Raw genomic sequence first — 17,138 nt, 5'->3', positions numbered from 1 at the left:
GCCAGTTTGGAGTAGAAGCACCATTAAGGAAACACATGCCCAAACACCCGTTCGCTGATATGAACATGGGCGTTCATGTTGTGGTCGCTGATCTGTCATATACTACGTCTCTCTCTCCTGCTTCACGGTATGCTTGTAAAGCTACGTCTTTCTACCACAACTTGCCGGGTATGGCCTGCGGACTCTTTTCCTCTGTCATGACGGGTGATGCCCGTAACACAGAATTCCCCTTGTCGTGATCAATGTCTACTCTTCCACATAACCTGCTTCAAAAAATAAAGCTTCATCTTCTTCCTGAAGGGTGAACACGGACTGGATGACGTCCACATGCAATCCAGCGAGAACAGGTAAAGTTTCCCCTCCACTGTCAACGCCTCCGCCCCTTCCTTTCTCGTGGCCAAGATTGTTCGGGCAGAAGCTCCCCTTTCCTCCTTTTCTCGAAGCGTCGGTTCGCCCAGTACGCTTCGCGACCACCGACCCAATACATGCCTCCGTCTCGTCTTCAATTTTTTCGGGCAACCGCGCCTTTTCACATGCAGCTGCGTAATCCTCGCCTCCTAACGAAGAGTCAGTTTGACGCGTGAATAAGTGGCTTTGGTGCGGGGACTTCGCCAGCACCTCCAGCAGTCGCAGAGCGTTCAGGCGCACTCCCACAAGCACGCGGTCAGCTTCGCTCATCAGATGCCACTGACGCCTGTGAAAAAGGAAATACAAGTTGACAGTTTTTAATGGAGGTACACAGTTCTATTGGAGCAGCGAGGCGTTCTTTCAGTTCAAGGCGGGACAGACACGGAGATCCACCACAACACAACATGACGACTAAAAAACGAACCGGTCTCACGGAGAAAGCCTGCGCATGAGACTGCAGCTTACACAACCATAACAAAATACATCTGTCTCTCTTTGGAGTGACAAACAAACGTGTATACGAAATACGCGCCCGAGAGAAACCTATTCATACGTCTCAGCATACATTTCTACACCGGCGGTTATCTACATGTATACATTCTTACAGATTTATTTATATCTGTAGCCAATTACATGCATACAAACACAGAGAGAACGATAGTAATTGGAACAGCAAAGCCTCCAAGTGGTCATCGGGATAACATGTGCATGCATCTGTGTAGCTGGGGGTGTGTGACGACTACGAACCATCCTAGGAGTGAGATGCAAAGCCGTGTTAACCCAGAAAGGAGACTGCGCGCTCTCCCACCAGCTAAGGACAGCCGCTCTGTTGAACGCCCAGCATACCTCGAATCCGAGAGGAGACAGGCGGGGCAGAGAGAGTGGCCTTCGTCGTCTTGGCTCAATTCCGCGCAGTCGGCATGATACGCCTCGGCGCAGGAATCGCAAACGCTCACGACACCTTCGCTGTCACACAGCGAACATACCTGAACGACAGAGAAGCAAATGCGGAACAACCGATGCGCGAACCGTAGATATGCCCAGGGGCGAAGCATCACCGGAGATATACGGGCGAACAAACACAAAAGACGGCACCGAACGGGACCAAGGGGGACAGCAGCGTTCCACAGTCTGACGAAAACAAGAAACGAGCCCCGCTGGAACAATGAAGCGACGGAGCACGAGACGGAAGCACAGGATTCAGTGCATTCGCAGTATCATGAGAACACATAAAACATTTTAGCCTTGCAAGCACCGGCAAAGAAAAAGGAAGGCAATTACACGCCCGACCTAGAGAGAATGGTCCAGGAGGTACACATTAGACTGAGAAAAAACGATGAGTAAAAAGGAAACAAAGAATGGCTATGTGCCCCACACTATTCCCAGAAGAAAAGGCTGTGTTCCAACCCGCGGAGCAGGAACGCGAGAAAGGGCACAGTGCCGGAACTGAGGGTGACTGCCGAGATACCAATAAACAATATCAGGATTTCTGCGACAGAAAACGACTACATTCGAAAACAACATAGGGGCGTGTTGTCGTGCTTGGTGCATTCAAATGCATGCAGGGATTCGATTTTCTCCTTCTGCTACACACCTCCGTTGCTCCCCAGTTCAGGTCCACGAGGTCCTGCAGTGCCGTCTGCGCTGAGCGGCCAGACGCCTCTGCTGCGCGAATCGCCATCTGAGAGAAGAACAAATCTCTCAAGGATATGTCTCGTAAGTCATGCACATGGACGGAAGGGACAAAACAAAGACACACGCATTGCAGGTGCCTAGATAGACATGCACCTGTGTGGTGCTTCTGTGTGTGTAGATGCATGTATGCGTGTATCGCTCCCTCTAGATATACATATATATACCGATACATACATATATATATATATATATATACCACAGGGCAGTCACACAGAATCGACATGGAGAAAATACGTGTTGACATACGTTGGAAAGAAAGAACTTCTTGGCTTTGTTTAGGCGTTCTTCCGTAAGGATGGAATGCCGGATCGCCTGCGTTATGCCCTTGTCGTTGAAGTCGCTCGCCAGCAAGCTCCAGGGTATGTCCATGCACATCTGCGCGAAGGACAGAGACCACCAGTCGTACACGTGTTTGTAACAAATCATTGACAAATTGCACCGTATGCATATATATGTGTATAGATTGATAGATATAAGAACAAACCTCCTTCTCGGTATATCCACATATGTATTAACGAACGATCTGTCTATGAACGGGTTTGTGTATGTGCACACTTATCTCCCCCACTCAGTAACGATGGGCATCTACGTGCGTCAAATGCATATATATATATATATATATATGTAATTTTACACACACGCTGACGCATATAAACGTGGATCAATATGTGGCATTTCAGAAGTCCGGCGGAAGTACTTGATAGCAAAGCAGTAACTCACGGATTTCGTTTTGCTGCGAGTGAATTCCTCGACAGTCTTTCCGTCGAGTAGGAGGAGTTTGACAAAGTTTACGGCGGCTGCGCACAAAAGAACCAACGCTCAACTACCGTTGAGCAACGGTGGTAAGCTGCGGGACATCGGTTTGATCCCGAGGCGACGCCGCCCAATAGGCGAATTGCCAAAACACTGTGGATAGTAACCCCAGTTACATTTCACTTTTCAACTGTGCAACCGTCGTCGGGTACGCCGAGGATAACCGGTCAGACACTGCTGGGAGGTCGAAAACTCAGAATGTATCAAGAATTCCCTATTTCTCCATCAATCCTTTCTTGTGACCCGCTCTGTGTGTTTCCGGTCACCATCATTTGTTGTCTCTATCTCTTTCGCTATCAACAAGTGGTCTAGCTAGCGATGTCTACATTCCTACCGTCATAGAGGTGGAAGTCGAAGATGAACTGGGCGAAGAAGGGGTTGTCGGCTTCTCCTTCGTTGAGCTTTTTCTCGAGCCACGCTCTGGCCTGGGCACTGGTGCCGATGGCGTCGCGTCGCCAGGTGTAAGGCGAGGGAGGCGGGATCCGTTCGGCTCTGGAGAAACTCTGAGACGTGATGGCTTGGCAGAGTTGCTTGCAGAGGAGCGAGTCGAAGCCTTCCTTCCGCTTCAGCGCATTGTCCGCGACGTCTCCAAACTTGTTTCTGCGACTGTCTCCGCCGATCCGCCCGCGGCACTTGCTGCTGCCGCAGAAGCAGACGAAGCCCTGGCCAAAGCCCTTACGGGTGAAGCCGTAATCGTACGAGATCTCCTCGCCGGGAAGAATCGGGCGCAGCGCGAAGATCCCCATGCGGTACGTCCCGTGGACGTTTACCCGCTGCAGCGAGCAGTTCGGCTCGCAGCTGTGATTCACGAGTCGCGCGATGTTCCCCACGCGCGTGCTGTCGATGTAGACGTGGGGAATCACTTCCATCACGTACCAGTGCTGCGGCTGCCCGCGGGCGAGTTCCTGCTGAGTGTACGCTCGGACCCGCGCCGCGAGTAGCTGCGCATCCAGCACCTCGCCGACGTACTCGATCACCAGCTTCCCCTCTTCGATCCGCTCTCGTGCAAACACCCCCAGGCCCTTCTCTCCGCAGTCCTGAACGAAGCAGAAAGCCTGCGATCCCGACCCGCCTCCGCGTTTAAACTGCCGGTTCCCGCAGTCTGCCGTCCCAAACTTGCATCGCTTGCGGTCGCACTGGATCCCGCGGCTCCGGTTCAGGCAGTCCGCGTCGCAAGAACTCCCCGTGCACACGCACATTTCGCCCTCGCTCCGCGCCCGCAACAGATTCCGGCACTGCGCCGGGAAAATGCAGCTTGTCGTGAACTGGAAATTCAGCCGATCCGCCCCAAAAGACTCCGCTGAGCCTCCAGGCGCCGGCCCAGCCCCCCGCGATCCAAGGGCCTCGCCATCCCCGGTTTTCCGCCGCTTCCGCGCGTAGTCCCAGACCTTGGATCCAGGGGCAAAACGAGAGGCGCCCGAAGGGCGTGGCGCGTCCGACTGTGAAGAAAAGCCTTTTTCGCCTTTTCGGGCGGAGAGAGATGAGACAGTGGAGAGCGCCTTCCCCACTTCCGACTCGTCCCCAGAGTTCGGATCGTCCTCCACAAGTGCACAGCTCTCCCAGGAGTGGTCGTCGATCACACGTTTTGCCGTGACTCCGGTCTGACAGGGAGAGACGCAGCCGGCTCAAAGTACCAAGTGAAGAGAGAGGAAAGGAAATAAGCTGTGGCGACGAGGGAGGGAGGAAGCGCGAGACGCACAACAGTCACGGGAACGAAAGAAGAAAGAACGCAATGCGGGGTGCTGATACGGGTTCTAACGGTGGGAAGAAACAGATGAGAGAAAAGCGAGCTTTACCTGTGGTACACGTGTGATCGTCGGCACTCCCCGCCGAAGCTACACAATTCGTATCCAGGGCTCACAGATCAGACATGGAGAAGAGGAGCAAAGCGGGATATCCAAATTCACGCAGACAACGCATGTCTGCCCTTCCAAGCAAGGGTATCTCTTAACACGCCAAAGATGGTGGAAAAACGTTTTTGGTAGTCTTGGAACTAGACCCACATTTTGGACTCGCGACGACTCGGTCCGTAAGAAGCGGCGAAAGTTTCTGCACGCACCACACCGAGAGAAAGGGAGCGATGTGCAGCTGAGGAAGGCATCGCAAATGCATGGCGTGAAACCGGAACCACACCCTGAACTCGAAATGCAATCGCGGAGACTCCTGCCATTTTGTGCCTCGCTCTACGCATAGTGTCCCTTACCCCCTATGGCTAGCCACTCATCCTGTTTATCGCCCCCCTTCGCCTCTACACCTCTCCCTCGTACCCTGAGAGGTTTCCTCCGTAAACGCAGTTCACTGCGTTGCTTGTTCCCGGCCGACCCAACACTATCCGTTGCTGCGGGTTTTCACGCTGTCCCTCCCTCGCCTCTCACGTGGTCAGACTGGTAATGCAGTCTGCGCCTGCGACGACATCTTTGACCATCTCCGCAATGCGTCGCTGCTCGTCCTCCCTTCGGCCCTTCTTGCCCTTTCGCCGCCTTCTGTCGCGTCCACCCCGTTCGTCCGCCGTTTCGTCTCCTGCGCCTCTGCATGCGGGCCGGGCCTCCCCGGCGCTGACGGGGCGAAGCACGGAGCTTCTCCGGTGTTTCCAGCTTTCAGAAAACCGGCAGAAGTCGCACAGAATCGCTCCTGATGCGTCGCTCAGAATCTTCGACGACGGCGGGACACAGCGACTGCAAAACGCTGATCGGCACAGTTGGCATTCCCAGATATCCACGAGCGGCGAAACGAGGAGGGATGGGAAGGGGTCTGGACGGTGCATCTTGTACTGCAGCAGAACACGCGGTCAAGACAGGGTACAGCTTCGGGCTTATGGTGAATGCGAGTGTCGACGGAAGAGGTTGAGGAACAAAGGTGGACAAGTTGCTTGACAGAGCCGCCGTTTTCGACTGCCGCAGAGACCGGCGAGCGAAGCCCGCGAGAAACACGTGAAGTTGGGGCAGGGTCGACTAAGGGGAAATCACGGAGACGCAGAAAAAATGAAAAACTCTCCACGGCAAAAGACGGATCACGAGAGTCAACGAGAAGCCTTTTCTCTTCTCGAGTGAAGTTCGAATTGACTAATACTACACTGTTACCCAAAGAGGTGACCTGTGCTTTGAGACGCTTTCCGAATTTGCCATTTCCGCTTCTCCCGGCGAAACGCGGTGCGCGACACAGCAATTCAACAGAAAAACGCCGGACGTATAAAGCACTCTCTTAGGTCGCGCGAGACAGACAAGCAGAGACAGGTAGAGACCGAGGAGCGAAAGGAACAGACGAGAGTAGAAGAGCGAAGGCGCGTTAGAGCTTGTTTACCTGTTTTGCAAAGATTCTTCTGTCGGTCCACCCTCGCGTCGACTCCTTCACAAACTCGAAACAGACTCGAGCAAAGGCGAGCTGCTTCCTCAGTGCAGGTACCTGTCCTGCAAGGGAATCAGCACCGCCCTGAGACGGTGACGCGGGCTCCAGCGCCAGGATCGAGGCAGAAGCACCTGGGGTCTCGGCTGGCAGACTCATGGACTGCGAAGCTCCAGGTTGTGGACCCGTTTCGTCTCCAGCTGTTTTTCCTGGTTCGCCTGTGGCCCCACTGTGACCGTCAAGCAAATCTAGGTGTCCTCCGCGCTTCTTCGGATGGCCTCCGGCTGCTTGACTCCTCCCAGTCGCCAGCTCAAGCGTCTCGCAGGATGTCGCTGGTTGACGGCTGCCCAGATGGGCAGTCGAAGCGTCCCCGACGTCACTGAGTGACTTGCCGGTGCGCGGGTTCGTCTCCGGTGGCGCATCGGCCGCCAACTTGGGCACAGCTAGCTGCAGGTCGTCAGCTAGCTGCGCGAGCTGGCGAATGTGCGTCTCCCACGTGAAATGCTGCGCCTCTAGCGTGTGGCAAGACACACAGAAGTGACGCGAGCAGATAAAACGCTCTCGGCCTGCAAGCAGTAAAGACACAATCAGGGAACGTATGGAAAGGAATAAGCGGAGGAAGCCAAAAACGTGTGGCCTTCAAGCAAGCGGACAGGAGGTTCCGAACAAAACAGAAGAGACAAGCAACGACGAGAGAGCGAAGTCGCAAGGCAAAGGAGGAGACACGAACGGGAACCGAGGACAAGAGGGAGATCCGGGGGGAAAGGCAAGCTCGGAGATACCGAGGGGAGCACGACACTGAAATCGATCTACGGATGGGGGGAAACGACTGCGACACAGAGAGAAAGAGAGGACATTATGTCACGGGGACGGGGCTGGAAGTGACACACAACCGAAGAAACACAAAATGACGAAGGACAGATGATGAACACAAAGAGGACACGAAACAGAATTAACAATTGCTGCATGCGCTGTTGCGCCTCTCCCGTGAGACCTTAAAGTTCCTACCCTGAGCATCGAAAAACACATCCTCGCCTGCCTCGTAGAGAATTCGTGCGGCTTCCACGAGTCGATTGACATCATCAGATTGCCCGTCTGCTGAGTCTTTTCTCTGAGCTCCGCGGGTCTCTCTCGACGCGAATAAGAGAGAAGGCGCGCTGCCACCTCGCGCGCCTCCCCGACCTTTCTTCTGTTCTTTCTGTCTGTGTCTTAACCCCTTCCCTGTCTCTCTTTGCTGAGCAGCCCCACCCCCGTCGGCTTGCGAATGTAAGCCTTCCCGCCCCTGGGCACCGTCTACGTCCGCCTCGGCGCACGCCCGCTGTTCGCCGGTTCGTTCCTCGCCTTCTCTGCACTCTTGTGACTGCGGGGCCTTCCCTGTTGCCGCCATGTTCAGGGCACTGTGGTCAGCGCGTTCGCCGCTGCCTGCTCGTCCCAGAGACCCCGAGCTGCAACCGGCGCCGCAGGAAGACGAGGAGCCGCTCGCGGCGAGGAGACACTTGTCCTTCTCCGCCCCTTGTCCGGTGAGCTCTGTGGCTGCAGCGGAACCTGAGGGCCCGCTGAGAGCTTGCACCAGGCGACGCAGGTCGTCGCCTCGCAGTGACGGCACCTGAGGACCCCGCTGGAAAGGCGAGATGTGTACTGTCGACTCCACGCATGCAGGCCAGCAATAAAAACGCCGACACAGCATGTGGCTGCACCGTGCCAGCTGACGTCGAGGCTTGCGCAGACCGCACGCACTGAGACACGCAACACACACACATACATACACACTTCAGAAACGTGGAGTTCCCCTGATATACTAAGGAAAACATGCGCGTCTTTACTAATTTGTCACGACACAAACGCAGACGAACGTACATGTGCAAACACGTCAAAGCGTATATCGGTAGACGTAGATGCATACACACGGGTACGTGTGACTCTCGATGAAAACAAATGAAGGACGGCTCTGCGGGTCTGTGAGGACGAGCGAATGCCTCGGTTTCTCAGAGTTAGTACAAGTGCAGAAAGGATAGGCGACATCGCAGAACGAGAAACAGCACAGGCAAACACCGCGTGTGCAAGGCACACAGCACGTACATTGTGCATACCTACATACATAGATGAAGTACACCCACGTAGGACGGTAACTGATTCTTTGTGTATAATCAATTGAGGCGCGGAGACCGGTGTTTACCTGCACCGGAGAACCTCGTCGCAGCAGTCCTCGCACTGAAAGGAGAAGGCGCGAGACCGCAGGTCGTTTTCGTCTGCCCAGTCGAGTTCCAGGTTGCCCAGGCCAACGCATGCCGGATGGAAGGCCCGCTGGCAATAGGCTTCGCAAACGAGCATCGTTGCTGTGACATGCGAAACAGATGACAGCTCAAAGTATAAAAGAATAACCTTCCATGATGAAGACACGAGTTCAGATTTCATCATTTGAACCACATGCTGAGGCGGAAGCTGGATACAAGCCGAAGAAGCGAGGAATATACGCTCACAAGCCAAAAGGGGCGGCGCGACTTGACCGAGGCAGTCGGCGCAGATTGACGCGGAAACCGAAAGGCGGACACACCACCAGTGAAAGGGAGAAAACATTCCAGGACGCATGTGAGAGCGCGGCCGAAAGAAATAGATGCAGCGGAACGTGCAACGCAACACGAAAACAGAAACGGTGAAGAAGACCAGAAAGGAAAACGCGAAACGAGGAACAAGATTCCGTGGCTACTTAGAGCCTTGTTGTTGCCCAGATGACGGAAGACCTGCAACAGCCGCATATAGGAAGATGTCGGGGCGAGGTCCTTATCACAAAGAACTGAGAAAACGATCTGAGCGCCACTTTCTCGTGCTGCCATTATGGGTGGGTCGCATCGTTCACGGGCTTCCTCTTTTCTCTGCGAGAAGGGAAGCGGGTTTCAAAAAGGAGGGATGCTTAGCCTGGACGTTTCCGCGTCTGACAGACACACCCGAGTGTCAACGTCGACGTTTTTGAGCATTTAAGCCATCAACATGTCAAGCAAATATCCGTGGCGACGAAACTGGTTGACTAGCGTTTTCACAAAGAACATCACGCCTCCAGAATCACGCATCAGAACCGTTCAACGGAAACAGAGAAACCTACTTGTGTGCGGGTCTCCGTTAACGCGCTCGCACACGGCACAGTGCAGCTCGAGGTTGTCATTCCAGACGCGAGGCGGCAGCTGTCTGTACGCCTGAGAGCGCACAGCACTTCGCTCCTCTTTGGAGAGAGAGGCGACCGGAGAAGAACAAGACGGCGAGGAAGACCGGTGGCCGCCGTCTTCGTCGGCCCCGACTGAACGACAGAGTTGCTGTATATTTCGCCACGCCTCAACCACGGAGATCTGCCAACACTCACACAAAGATACATTTTTCTTTGTCAGCTCTTCTCGCCTGGCCACTCAGGTGGAGCCTCCTACCCGTATCCCCCGCTTTGCGACTAGACGCGTTTACACGCGTTCAGGAGGGCGACACGGGCCTTCAAGGTCTACCGCGCTTCTTGACAAGTTCACAGCAGAAACGTGGTTCAGCCAATGGCGTTCGCCCCTTCACTCGCTTGTCCGCCGCTCGGTCACCTTCGAGTGTTCTGGCGTTCTTCGTCCTCTCTTCTTTTTGCGCCCACCTACCGGCAATGAGCTAGTTACAGTACATGGTCTAGCGATGATCTTCACCTTCTCAATGCCGGCGTTGAGGGATTACAACATGCTGCCCCAGCAAAGTGCCACCGAATCACCAGCCTCGAAAACAACATGACTTTGTTTGCCTCCACCTGCTTCGAGTATTCTTCCTTCTTGTCCTGTTGCAGCTCTGCTCTTGTCCAGCTCCTGCCACCTTCGCGATTGTCCAGCAAAAGTTTCCCTGCCCCCGCAGCTCTCTCTTGACTACCCGCGGTCGTTGCTTTCGTTTTTTCCGGTTTATTCTCCGTCCTATTTCTTTCTCTAATTCGACCCAAACGGGCAACACTTACAACGTCGTTTTCGCGGTCCCCCAAGAGTGCGTTCTGCACGTTCTCGTCAACGGGGTCGAGGTCAGCTCCTTCACCATACATGGAGTCACACTCGCTGTCGTAGTACATCGACCCCGCGTTCTCATCTCTCTCTCCTGACACATCTGCTCCCCGCTCGGATCCCACGCCTTGCTGCTCATCTTGTGCCGCCGATGCCGAACTGAGAAGCGCTTGTGTCTCTCCAGTGTCTCCCTCCAGCTGTTCGCCGTTCTCCTTCCCCCGACGTTCCTGTCGCGTTGTCCCTTTGCTATCCCGATCCATCTCACTCGGCCTTGTCTCCCCTTCCCTCCTCCTGTTCCCTGTGTCTTCTTCCCTTCGCGTCTCTGTCGGTTCATTCCCTTCCGGTTTGCCTTCCTTCCCCTTTTGAGCGTTTGCTGCCTCAGCCGCTTCGGTTGCCTCCTTCGTGTTCGCTTCCGCGCATGCATTTTCTTTTTGTCCTCCTCGCGCTTGTCCCGCCTCTCCACCGGAGAATCGCCTGCCACACTCAATGGATTCGTTGTCTGTCTCTGTAGCATTCTGGTCGATATGCTCCGCCTCTCCAGAGGCGCCACCCTTTACCCCAGCGTCCCCTGGTTCCCAGTCCTTTGCGCGAACGCGCGCCTGTCCTCGAGCAACCGTCCTTCCGCTTCCTTCGCCCCGGCCTCCGGCTCTGCTCGCTTCCTTGGTCTTCGTCAAATGCTCCAACCAAAGAGCAGCGTTGTAGACGCGCACAGCACCCTGGGCGTCGGCGGCTATGGCGCGCGCCGTCCCGAGTTCCGCCTTCGCCAGAGTCTCCATCTTTTTCTTGAAGCGAAGCAGAGCGGCTTCCTCGTTTCTGCCCCGACCCTGCCTCTCCTCGTCTTCCTCTGAAGGCGAGCAGCGATGGGAGAAAGGCACTTCGCGGTCTTCGGCGAGAACGGTGTTTCTCGAACAAAGAGGCGAAGGCGACAGGGAGGCACTATCCGAGTCTTCTGAAGCGCTCATTCGCTTCAGCAACTCGCCGCGACCGCAGGCGCCTTCGTCGGGGCGATCAGGAGACGACTGAAACACCTGCTGAATGGGAGGAGACATATCCATAGAGGTGGAGGCCTGACGTTCAGGTTGGCCTTCTCCGAGTTTTGCAGCCATTTCTTCCCCCTCTGCACGGATTGTGCTGGTTCCCTCTTGCTTTTTCTCGCCTGAGGCATTCGCCCTCTCATCCTCGTGCGCAGCCGTTTCTCTCAGCCTCTTTTGTCCTCCTGCTGGGGACCGGATTGTGCTTTCCTGAGCCCCGTTTTGGATACCTTGTTCCTCTTCTCCCGGTCTGGGTTCTTCTCGTTGTCTCTTCCGCGACCCTTCGGGTGCCTCCGCGCTCTCCCGCGCGTTATGTGCCTCTCCTACCTGCTCCACGACTCGCCCCATTCTCTCTTGTGGTGTGTGGACTGGACCCGTTTCCGCCACCTCACTCGCCAAACGTCTCGAGTGTCCGTGTTCTGCCTCGATTCTCGCTCGCGCGCCTCCACCGCGGCCTTCGTCTCCACTCGCCTGCTCGCCGACGTCCTTCTGCTTGGTCGCGGCGTGCTGGCTCGTCCCCCTCACAGCCCAACCGACCTTTGGAGCGTCTGGGGGTTCTCTGTTCGGCGCCGCGGCTGCCGGTGTACCTAGTCTCTCTTTCTGAGCTCTGGATGAGCCTCGGTGAGAGTCGTCCGTCTCTGTTCTGCGACCCCAGACGGGCCCACGCCAGTCTTCCAACTTCGCCTCAGGGCCTGTCTTCGCGCCCCCTTGCCAGCCAGTCCTTCGCTTCGGAAACGCAATCCCTTTCTTCCCCCTTTCCTGAGAATGCACAAGAGCGAACACCCGCTCTCGCTCTCCGTCGTCGTCAGAGGAGCTGATGTGGACCTCGACGTCACTGACCTGGACTCGTAGGTCTCCTTCAGCGGCGTTTTTCACTGCTCCTCTGCCTCTCCCGTTCACACCGCGAACAGGCGGTGACAAGGTGAGAGAGCCTGCAGACAGCGACGACTCGGGTTGTGCCCCTTTCTCTGCGTCGCTCGCTTCCCTTCTCGCCTTCTCGCCTCTCGCAGAGACCTTATTGTTCGCTAGGATGACATCTGCAACGCCGTTGATTCCAGAGGAAGAAGAGGAAGCGGAAGGAGACGGAGGTGCAGAAGAGGAAAGAGACGACAAAGAAGAGGAAGAGGACAGTGATGAGGCGGCATAAGCAGGGGAGACAGAGTTTGCGACGACAGGTGACGGGGTCGAATCAGGCAGCGAACGAGCCACCGAAGAAAGAAAACGCGAGGACGCAGGCAGAGGGGCAGACGAGCAAGGCGAAGAAGACGGGAGAAGAGAAGGCGAGGCAGCCTGGCGGTGCCGCCTCGCGTTGTTAGATATTTCGTGTGATTCTTGAATGCCCTTTACACCGCACGCATCGATCTGAGTCATGAGATACACACCCCTCGATGGAGGATACAGAGAAGGAGAGAACGGTCGAGGCCGTCCCGCTAGGGGAGGAGCACGCCGAAGCTTCTTCGGCATCGACTCGACCTCCGCGAGCGATAGACAATCACAGGAGAAGCGCGGAGAAGGAAACGCAATACTAGCTTGTGTACATGCTTTCAAAACGAGAGAAACAACAAGAGACAAGCAAACAAATACCAACACGCGTAGATGTAAACTGATGTAGAAACATAGAGATAGGAGGGGCGGACGGTGGTGCGGTCAACGTATCCACTGATGAGGGAGTCGAGGAATAAAGTAGAACGGGAAAATGGAGAAAAAAGAACGCAGGGCGCTCGGTTTTCGCACCCGGTCCTTTGGTGTGCGTTAGGAGGAGGCAACAAAGGGGCAAGAAGAGGCCGCTGTGACGCTCGCCGTTAGGGAGAGGGGCAGGAGGAAGGAAAAGTGACAAGGGAGTGCGCAGGCGCAGAAGAAAGAATCTGTGGCTTTTGTAAGGAGACAGCACAAGAGGAAACAAATGAAGAAAAAAAGGACGAAGAGAATCAGTGGTGTGCCGACAAGGAAACACTTCTCGAAGACATCAGAGGCGAGATCCGAACGGGAGTGTTGTACAGTCGAGAAATGTCAAAAGTAGAGTTTCGGGTCCATAAAAAATTCAGGGAGATGCAGGAGAAGAGGTAGAACAAGACAGATGCAGCAGGTCCTAATTTTCAGGATCGTCAGCCGAGGAGACAAGAGGGTGGTTATGTCTGGACAAGAGCAGACAAAGCGATGACGGCAGGCGGACACCGGAAGCGCAGAAAGGGGGTATCTCGCTTTCTGGACGCCTACAAAGTCAGAGCCAAGAGGAAACGAAACAAAGCGAAACGAATTGATTGAGTCTTTTCGAACGAGAAAAGAAGCGGGAAGACAGGATGGGACCTTTCTCCCAGTCTCTCTCGACTTGCGCAGACAGCGCAGAAAATGCCAAGGCTGAAAATGGTGTGAATATCTTGTCTTTCTTCCCTCCTTGTCCCTCTGGGAAAACGGTCCAAAACGCTGCGACGAAGATCAGGAGAAAAAGGACACACAAAGAGAGTATAACACAAAATCGCGCACACCTTTTCCTCGACAAACGTGTTTGGGAGCGGGGCGAGAGAAAGGGGGGCGAGACGGCACACAAGGAGGAGGTAGCGAGATACAGTGAGAAAAGATGGAGAGGTGGACGAACGGTGACAAAGACGAGAAAAGCCAACTCAGCTCATATGGGAAAACGTCTGTCCACCTGCGCACTCTCCTCTTACTTGTCCATTTTTCCACTTGGCGCGTGCGCGCGACCCCGCGGGCATGCCCTTGTCTCGCACCTCTGCGTTGCTGGCTGGGGAGCTCATGTTCATGCGTAGAATCTCGGTTCCTCAAAGAAGCGCAAGCGTAGAAATGCACACTTTTGCCATTCAAATTTTCGCTAGTAATAACAACGGGCAAGCCGACAACGCATGGCCGTGCGCCTCTAACCCACTGGAAAGAGTACACAAAAGAACGCCGGAGTGTAAGATCTGAACCACAGTGTAGGACGGATGAGGCGAAAGCTTCCACAGCATTAGAAACGCACTCGGGCAGGAGGTACACAGTTTCGGGGCAGAATAAAAGACAAGAGGTGGAACTGTGACCTCAGTCCTCCACTCCAGGTCTCTACAACAAGGGAAGTTCCATGAAACGTGATTTAGATCCGAACATACTGGAGTGAACAGTAAAACGATGCGCGACGCCAGTGGGCGAAGCCGTCGAAGTTGTGCCCTTTACTTCTTGTCGTTCGGAGTGACATAATCACAAGAGGGATTTGGTAACTTCATCATGTGGGGGAAGGAAGTGACGAATACGCAATCGTTTGTCGAGACGGTTGGGTACTATACGGGGAGGGAAGGCGGCCTTGTCGCAGTTTTAGTTGTAGAGGGCCAAAACTATAGTTGCAAATGTCGCTAGGATCTGGTACTTGCGGTCTCGTTCCTCACAGGAACGAGACCTTGTGTGGACGCCGGCATTGGTCTCGCCATTTGAGGATGTTGAGATAACTCTATCCGCTGCCGACAGCCAGCTGACGACGGGGGGTGCCATGGCGCTCCGCGGTTTAGCTTGCCTATATTAGATGAAACAGATACAACACGGGGGGTCATCGTTCCACGACCATTTGGTACGTCGACTGAGGAAACGAAACAGAGCTGTCGCCGAGGACTTCGAAACGGTAGGAGGTTCTTGCGACAAAACCGTCGGCGACGCCAGGCTGGACACACTTTTTGAATACGGAAAGAGTTTTCAGAACTCGTATTGGTCGTGATACGCAGGAAACACACCGACGTGTGACTGGGACATCTCGGCCCTTTGCGCCGAAGACAAAGCACGCAGATGTCACTTGGCAGCGTTTAGACTTCATGATATTGTCTCTTTCGCGAACAGGAGCCGGCAAGCACTTCCGAACCTGACGGCACACAGACACAGACCACCACGAAAAACATTCGCTTGTGAATCATACCTCAACATGCAGAGGGTGTATCGATTGTGTTCCAAGAGTTTTCTCGTTTTCCAGGTTGGGGAATTCCGAACTCAATAGCACAACTTCGGGGGGAGACAAGCATTTCTGACTACCATTTTAGGCGAAACACCAACATCGCACTGTGCTTCATATAAAGCCACTAAAACCCGCTTTGTCACGGAAGTGAGAAAATCGAGAACTGTCTCAGTTGGTTGGCTGCCAACCTAAACATCTCCGCTGATTGACTCTAGTCATTAGAGTCACACGGGACTTGAGCCTGTCTCTCGAGAACAAAGAAAGACTGTCTCGTTCAAGCATAGTCCTCTGCGCCACACACTCGTTCGAACTTGATATTCATCTTTCGATTCATTCTGCAAATCTGCGTACGGAGCGACTTCTTCAAGTGCGTTTGTGTTAACAACTCTCCTGGTCCGAGCTGCAGGTGGCCTCATTCTGCTACCACAGAAGAAAAAAGGTCGTTCACCCAGACGGGAGTCATAAACGCCTGGCTGAGAAGTGACATTTTTCTCTACTCTTCCAATTCAAAGGCTTTACACGTCCGGACGGGGACGATGCTTCTGGTTGGTGATATAGTCGCGGCTCTCCTAGAGGTGAAAGATTTGCAGGGACTCTATGTACAAGACGCAACCCAGTGAGGTATGAATTCGTCCATCAACCTATCAGCCAATTGGCAGTACGACTGGAACCCTCATCGCGATGTGAGAAAACATGCAACGCTCAAGCGACGAAGCTTGAGGCTGATGGGGTCCTTGAATTCCCAAGAACACCTCTGGGTTTCGTCTTTGTCTCATGGCCACCTTTCTTCGGCGTTGTTACGCCTGTAACTGTCTATTTTCGTCACTTCAGTGGCTCTTCCCTAGGGAGTCGGCTTTTGCTATCCCTGATGCAGAGTCCACATCCGATGCTCTCGCCACTTTTTTTCTTTGGCTGCACTTCGCAAAACCCTAAACAACACAACGTGGCCTGAGCGAACCGCGTTTAAGGATTTCGCGGACACACAGAGCCGTTGAACCGAAACAAGACACGCACCCGCCACCCCTTACTAGTGAAGCGGGGTATGCGTCGCGACTTAGAGAAAATGAGTAAATCGTTTATCTTGTCTATCAGCTTTTGTCCTGGATCCCCTGGCACCTGTACCGGTAGTGTGCCGCCAGAAAAGCATGCGAATGCCTTGTTGACCGCCTTCGAACAGCGCCACCTTTTGTCACTCTTTTGTTTGTGGTGTGCCATGGTCCGGAAGAAAAGGTGGTCTCGGGGAAAATGCGGTGCAAAGACTACGAAAAGCCTTCTCGCTAAAAAAGACAAGCACATGCTCGAAAAGTTCCCGCTAGCTGGCAAAGCTGCCGACGTACCGCGTGACTTCAACACCTGAAGAGAGAGGCGAGAGGGTCCTTCGGTCGACGGAAGACAAACAGGAGGAGTTATTACTTTATCGGAAGTTTTTTTGCGTCGCGTTTTTTCCGGAGGCAACTTTTTTCTTGGTCACTATAGTCCAGTTTTTTTCCATCCACATTTTTCTGACGAAACTGAACATCCTTCCTCCGCGTGCCACTGACCCTCTTCCCCGTAATTACATTTCCGCTGTCGACTTTTTTTGTCCTGATACTTGTCCGTTAGCCTGTTAGCATCTTTCCCAGTAGACCAGTCAACGCACACCTGTTTTTGAGATGCGTATCGGTGTTAAAGATGTCTTCCCGCCAGCTGCCTATAATGCGGGCGTATGCGTTTGAACCGTGAACATTCCTATGCGTCGATGCCTGTGCTTGTTAGAGGCCTCAGGACTTCCGCTCACAGTGTGTGCCGACGAGGGAAGTGTGAGTGGTAGATTTCTGCGTGGCACTTTTTATCTGGCGATTCTCCACATCTTGGCCATCTCTCTTTCCGTTCTAGCTGTAGTTTTTTTCTCTTCTCTATTTTCGTAGTTTTCCC

General features: G+C 54.1%; 1 protein-coding gene across 1 annotated transcript; it reads right to left on the bottom strand.

The window, feature by feature from the left end:
• Positions 1-246: 246 nt before the first annotated feature.
• SET2 (histone lysine methyltransferase SET2) lies at positions 247-12,757 on the bottom strand (the record flags this gene model as incomplete). Its single annotated transcript, XM_018781153.1, has 13 exons — positions 247-694; positions 1,255-1,394; positions 2,003-2,089; positions 2,350-2,478; positions 2,824-2,900; positions 3,251-4,517; positions 4,920-4,965; positions 5,292-5,686; positions 6,217-6,824; positions 7,267-7,994; positions 8,435-8,594; positions 9,359-9,599; positions 10,223-12,757. 13 exons carry the CDS (start codon positions 12,755-12,757, stop codon positions 247-249), a joined length of 6,861 nt encoding a protein of 2,286 aa, XP_018636988.1.
• Between the last annotated feature and the right edge of the window lie 4,381 nt (positions 12,758-17,138).

Source organism: Toxoplasma gondii, chromosome VIIb, assembly GCF_000006565.2.
Source record: "Toxoplasma gondii ME49 chromosome VIIb, whole genome shotgun sequence".
Taxonomy (NCBI): Eukaryota; Apicomplexa; class Conoidasida; order Eucoccidiorida; family Sarcocystidae; genus Toxoplasma; species Toxoplasma gondii.
This window is presented reverse-complemented; position numbering and strand designations above follow the sequence as displayed.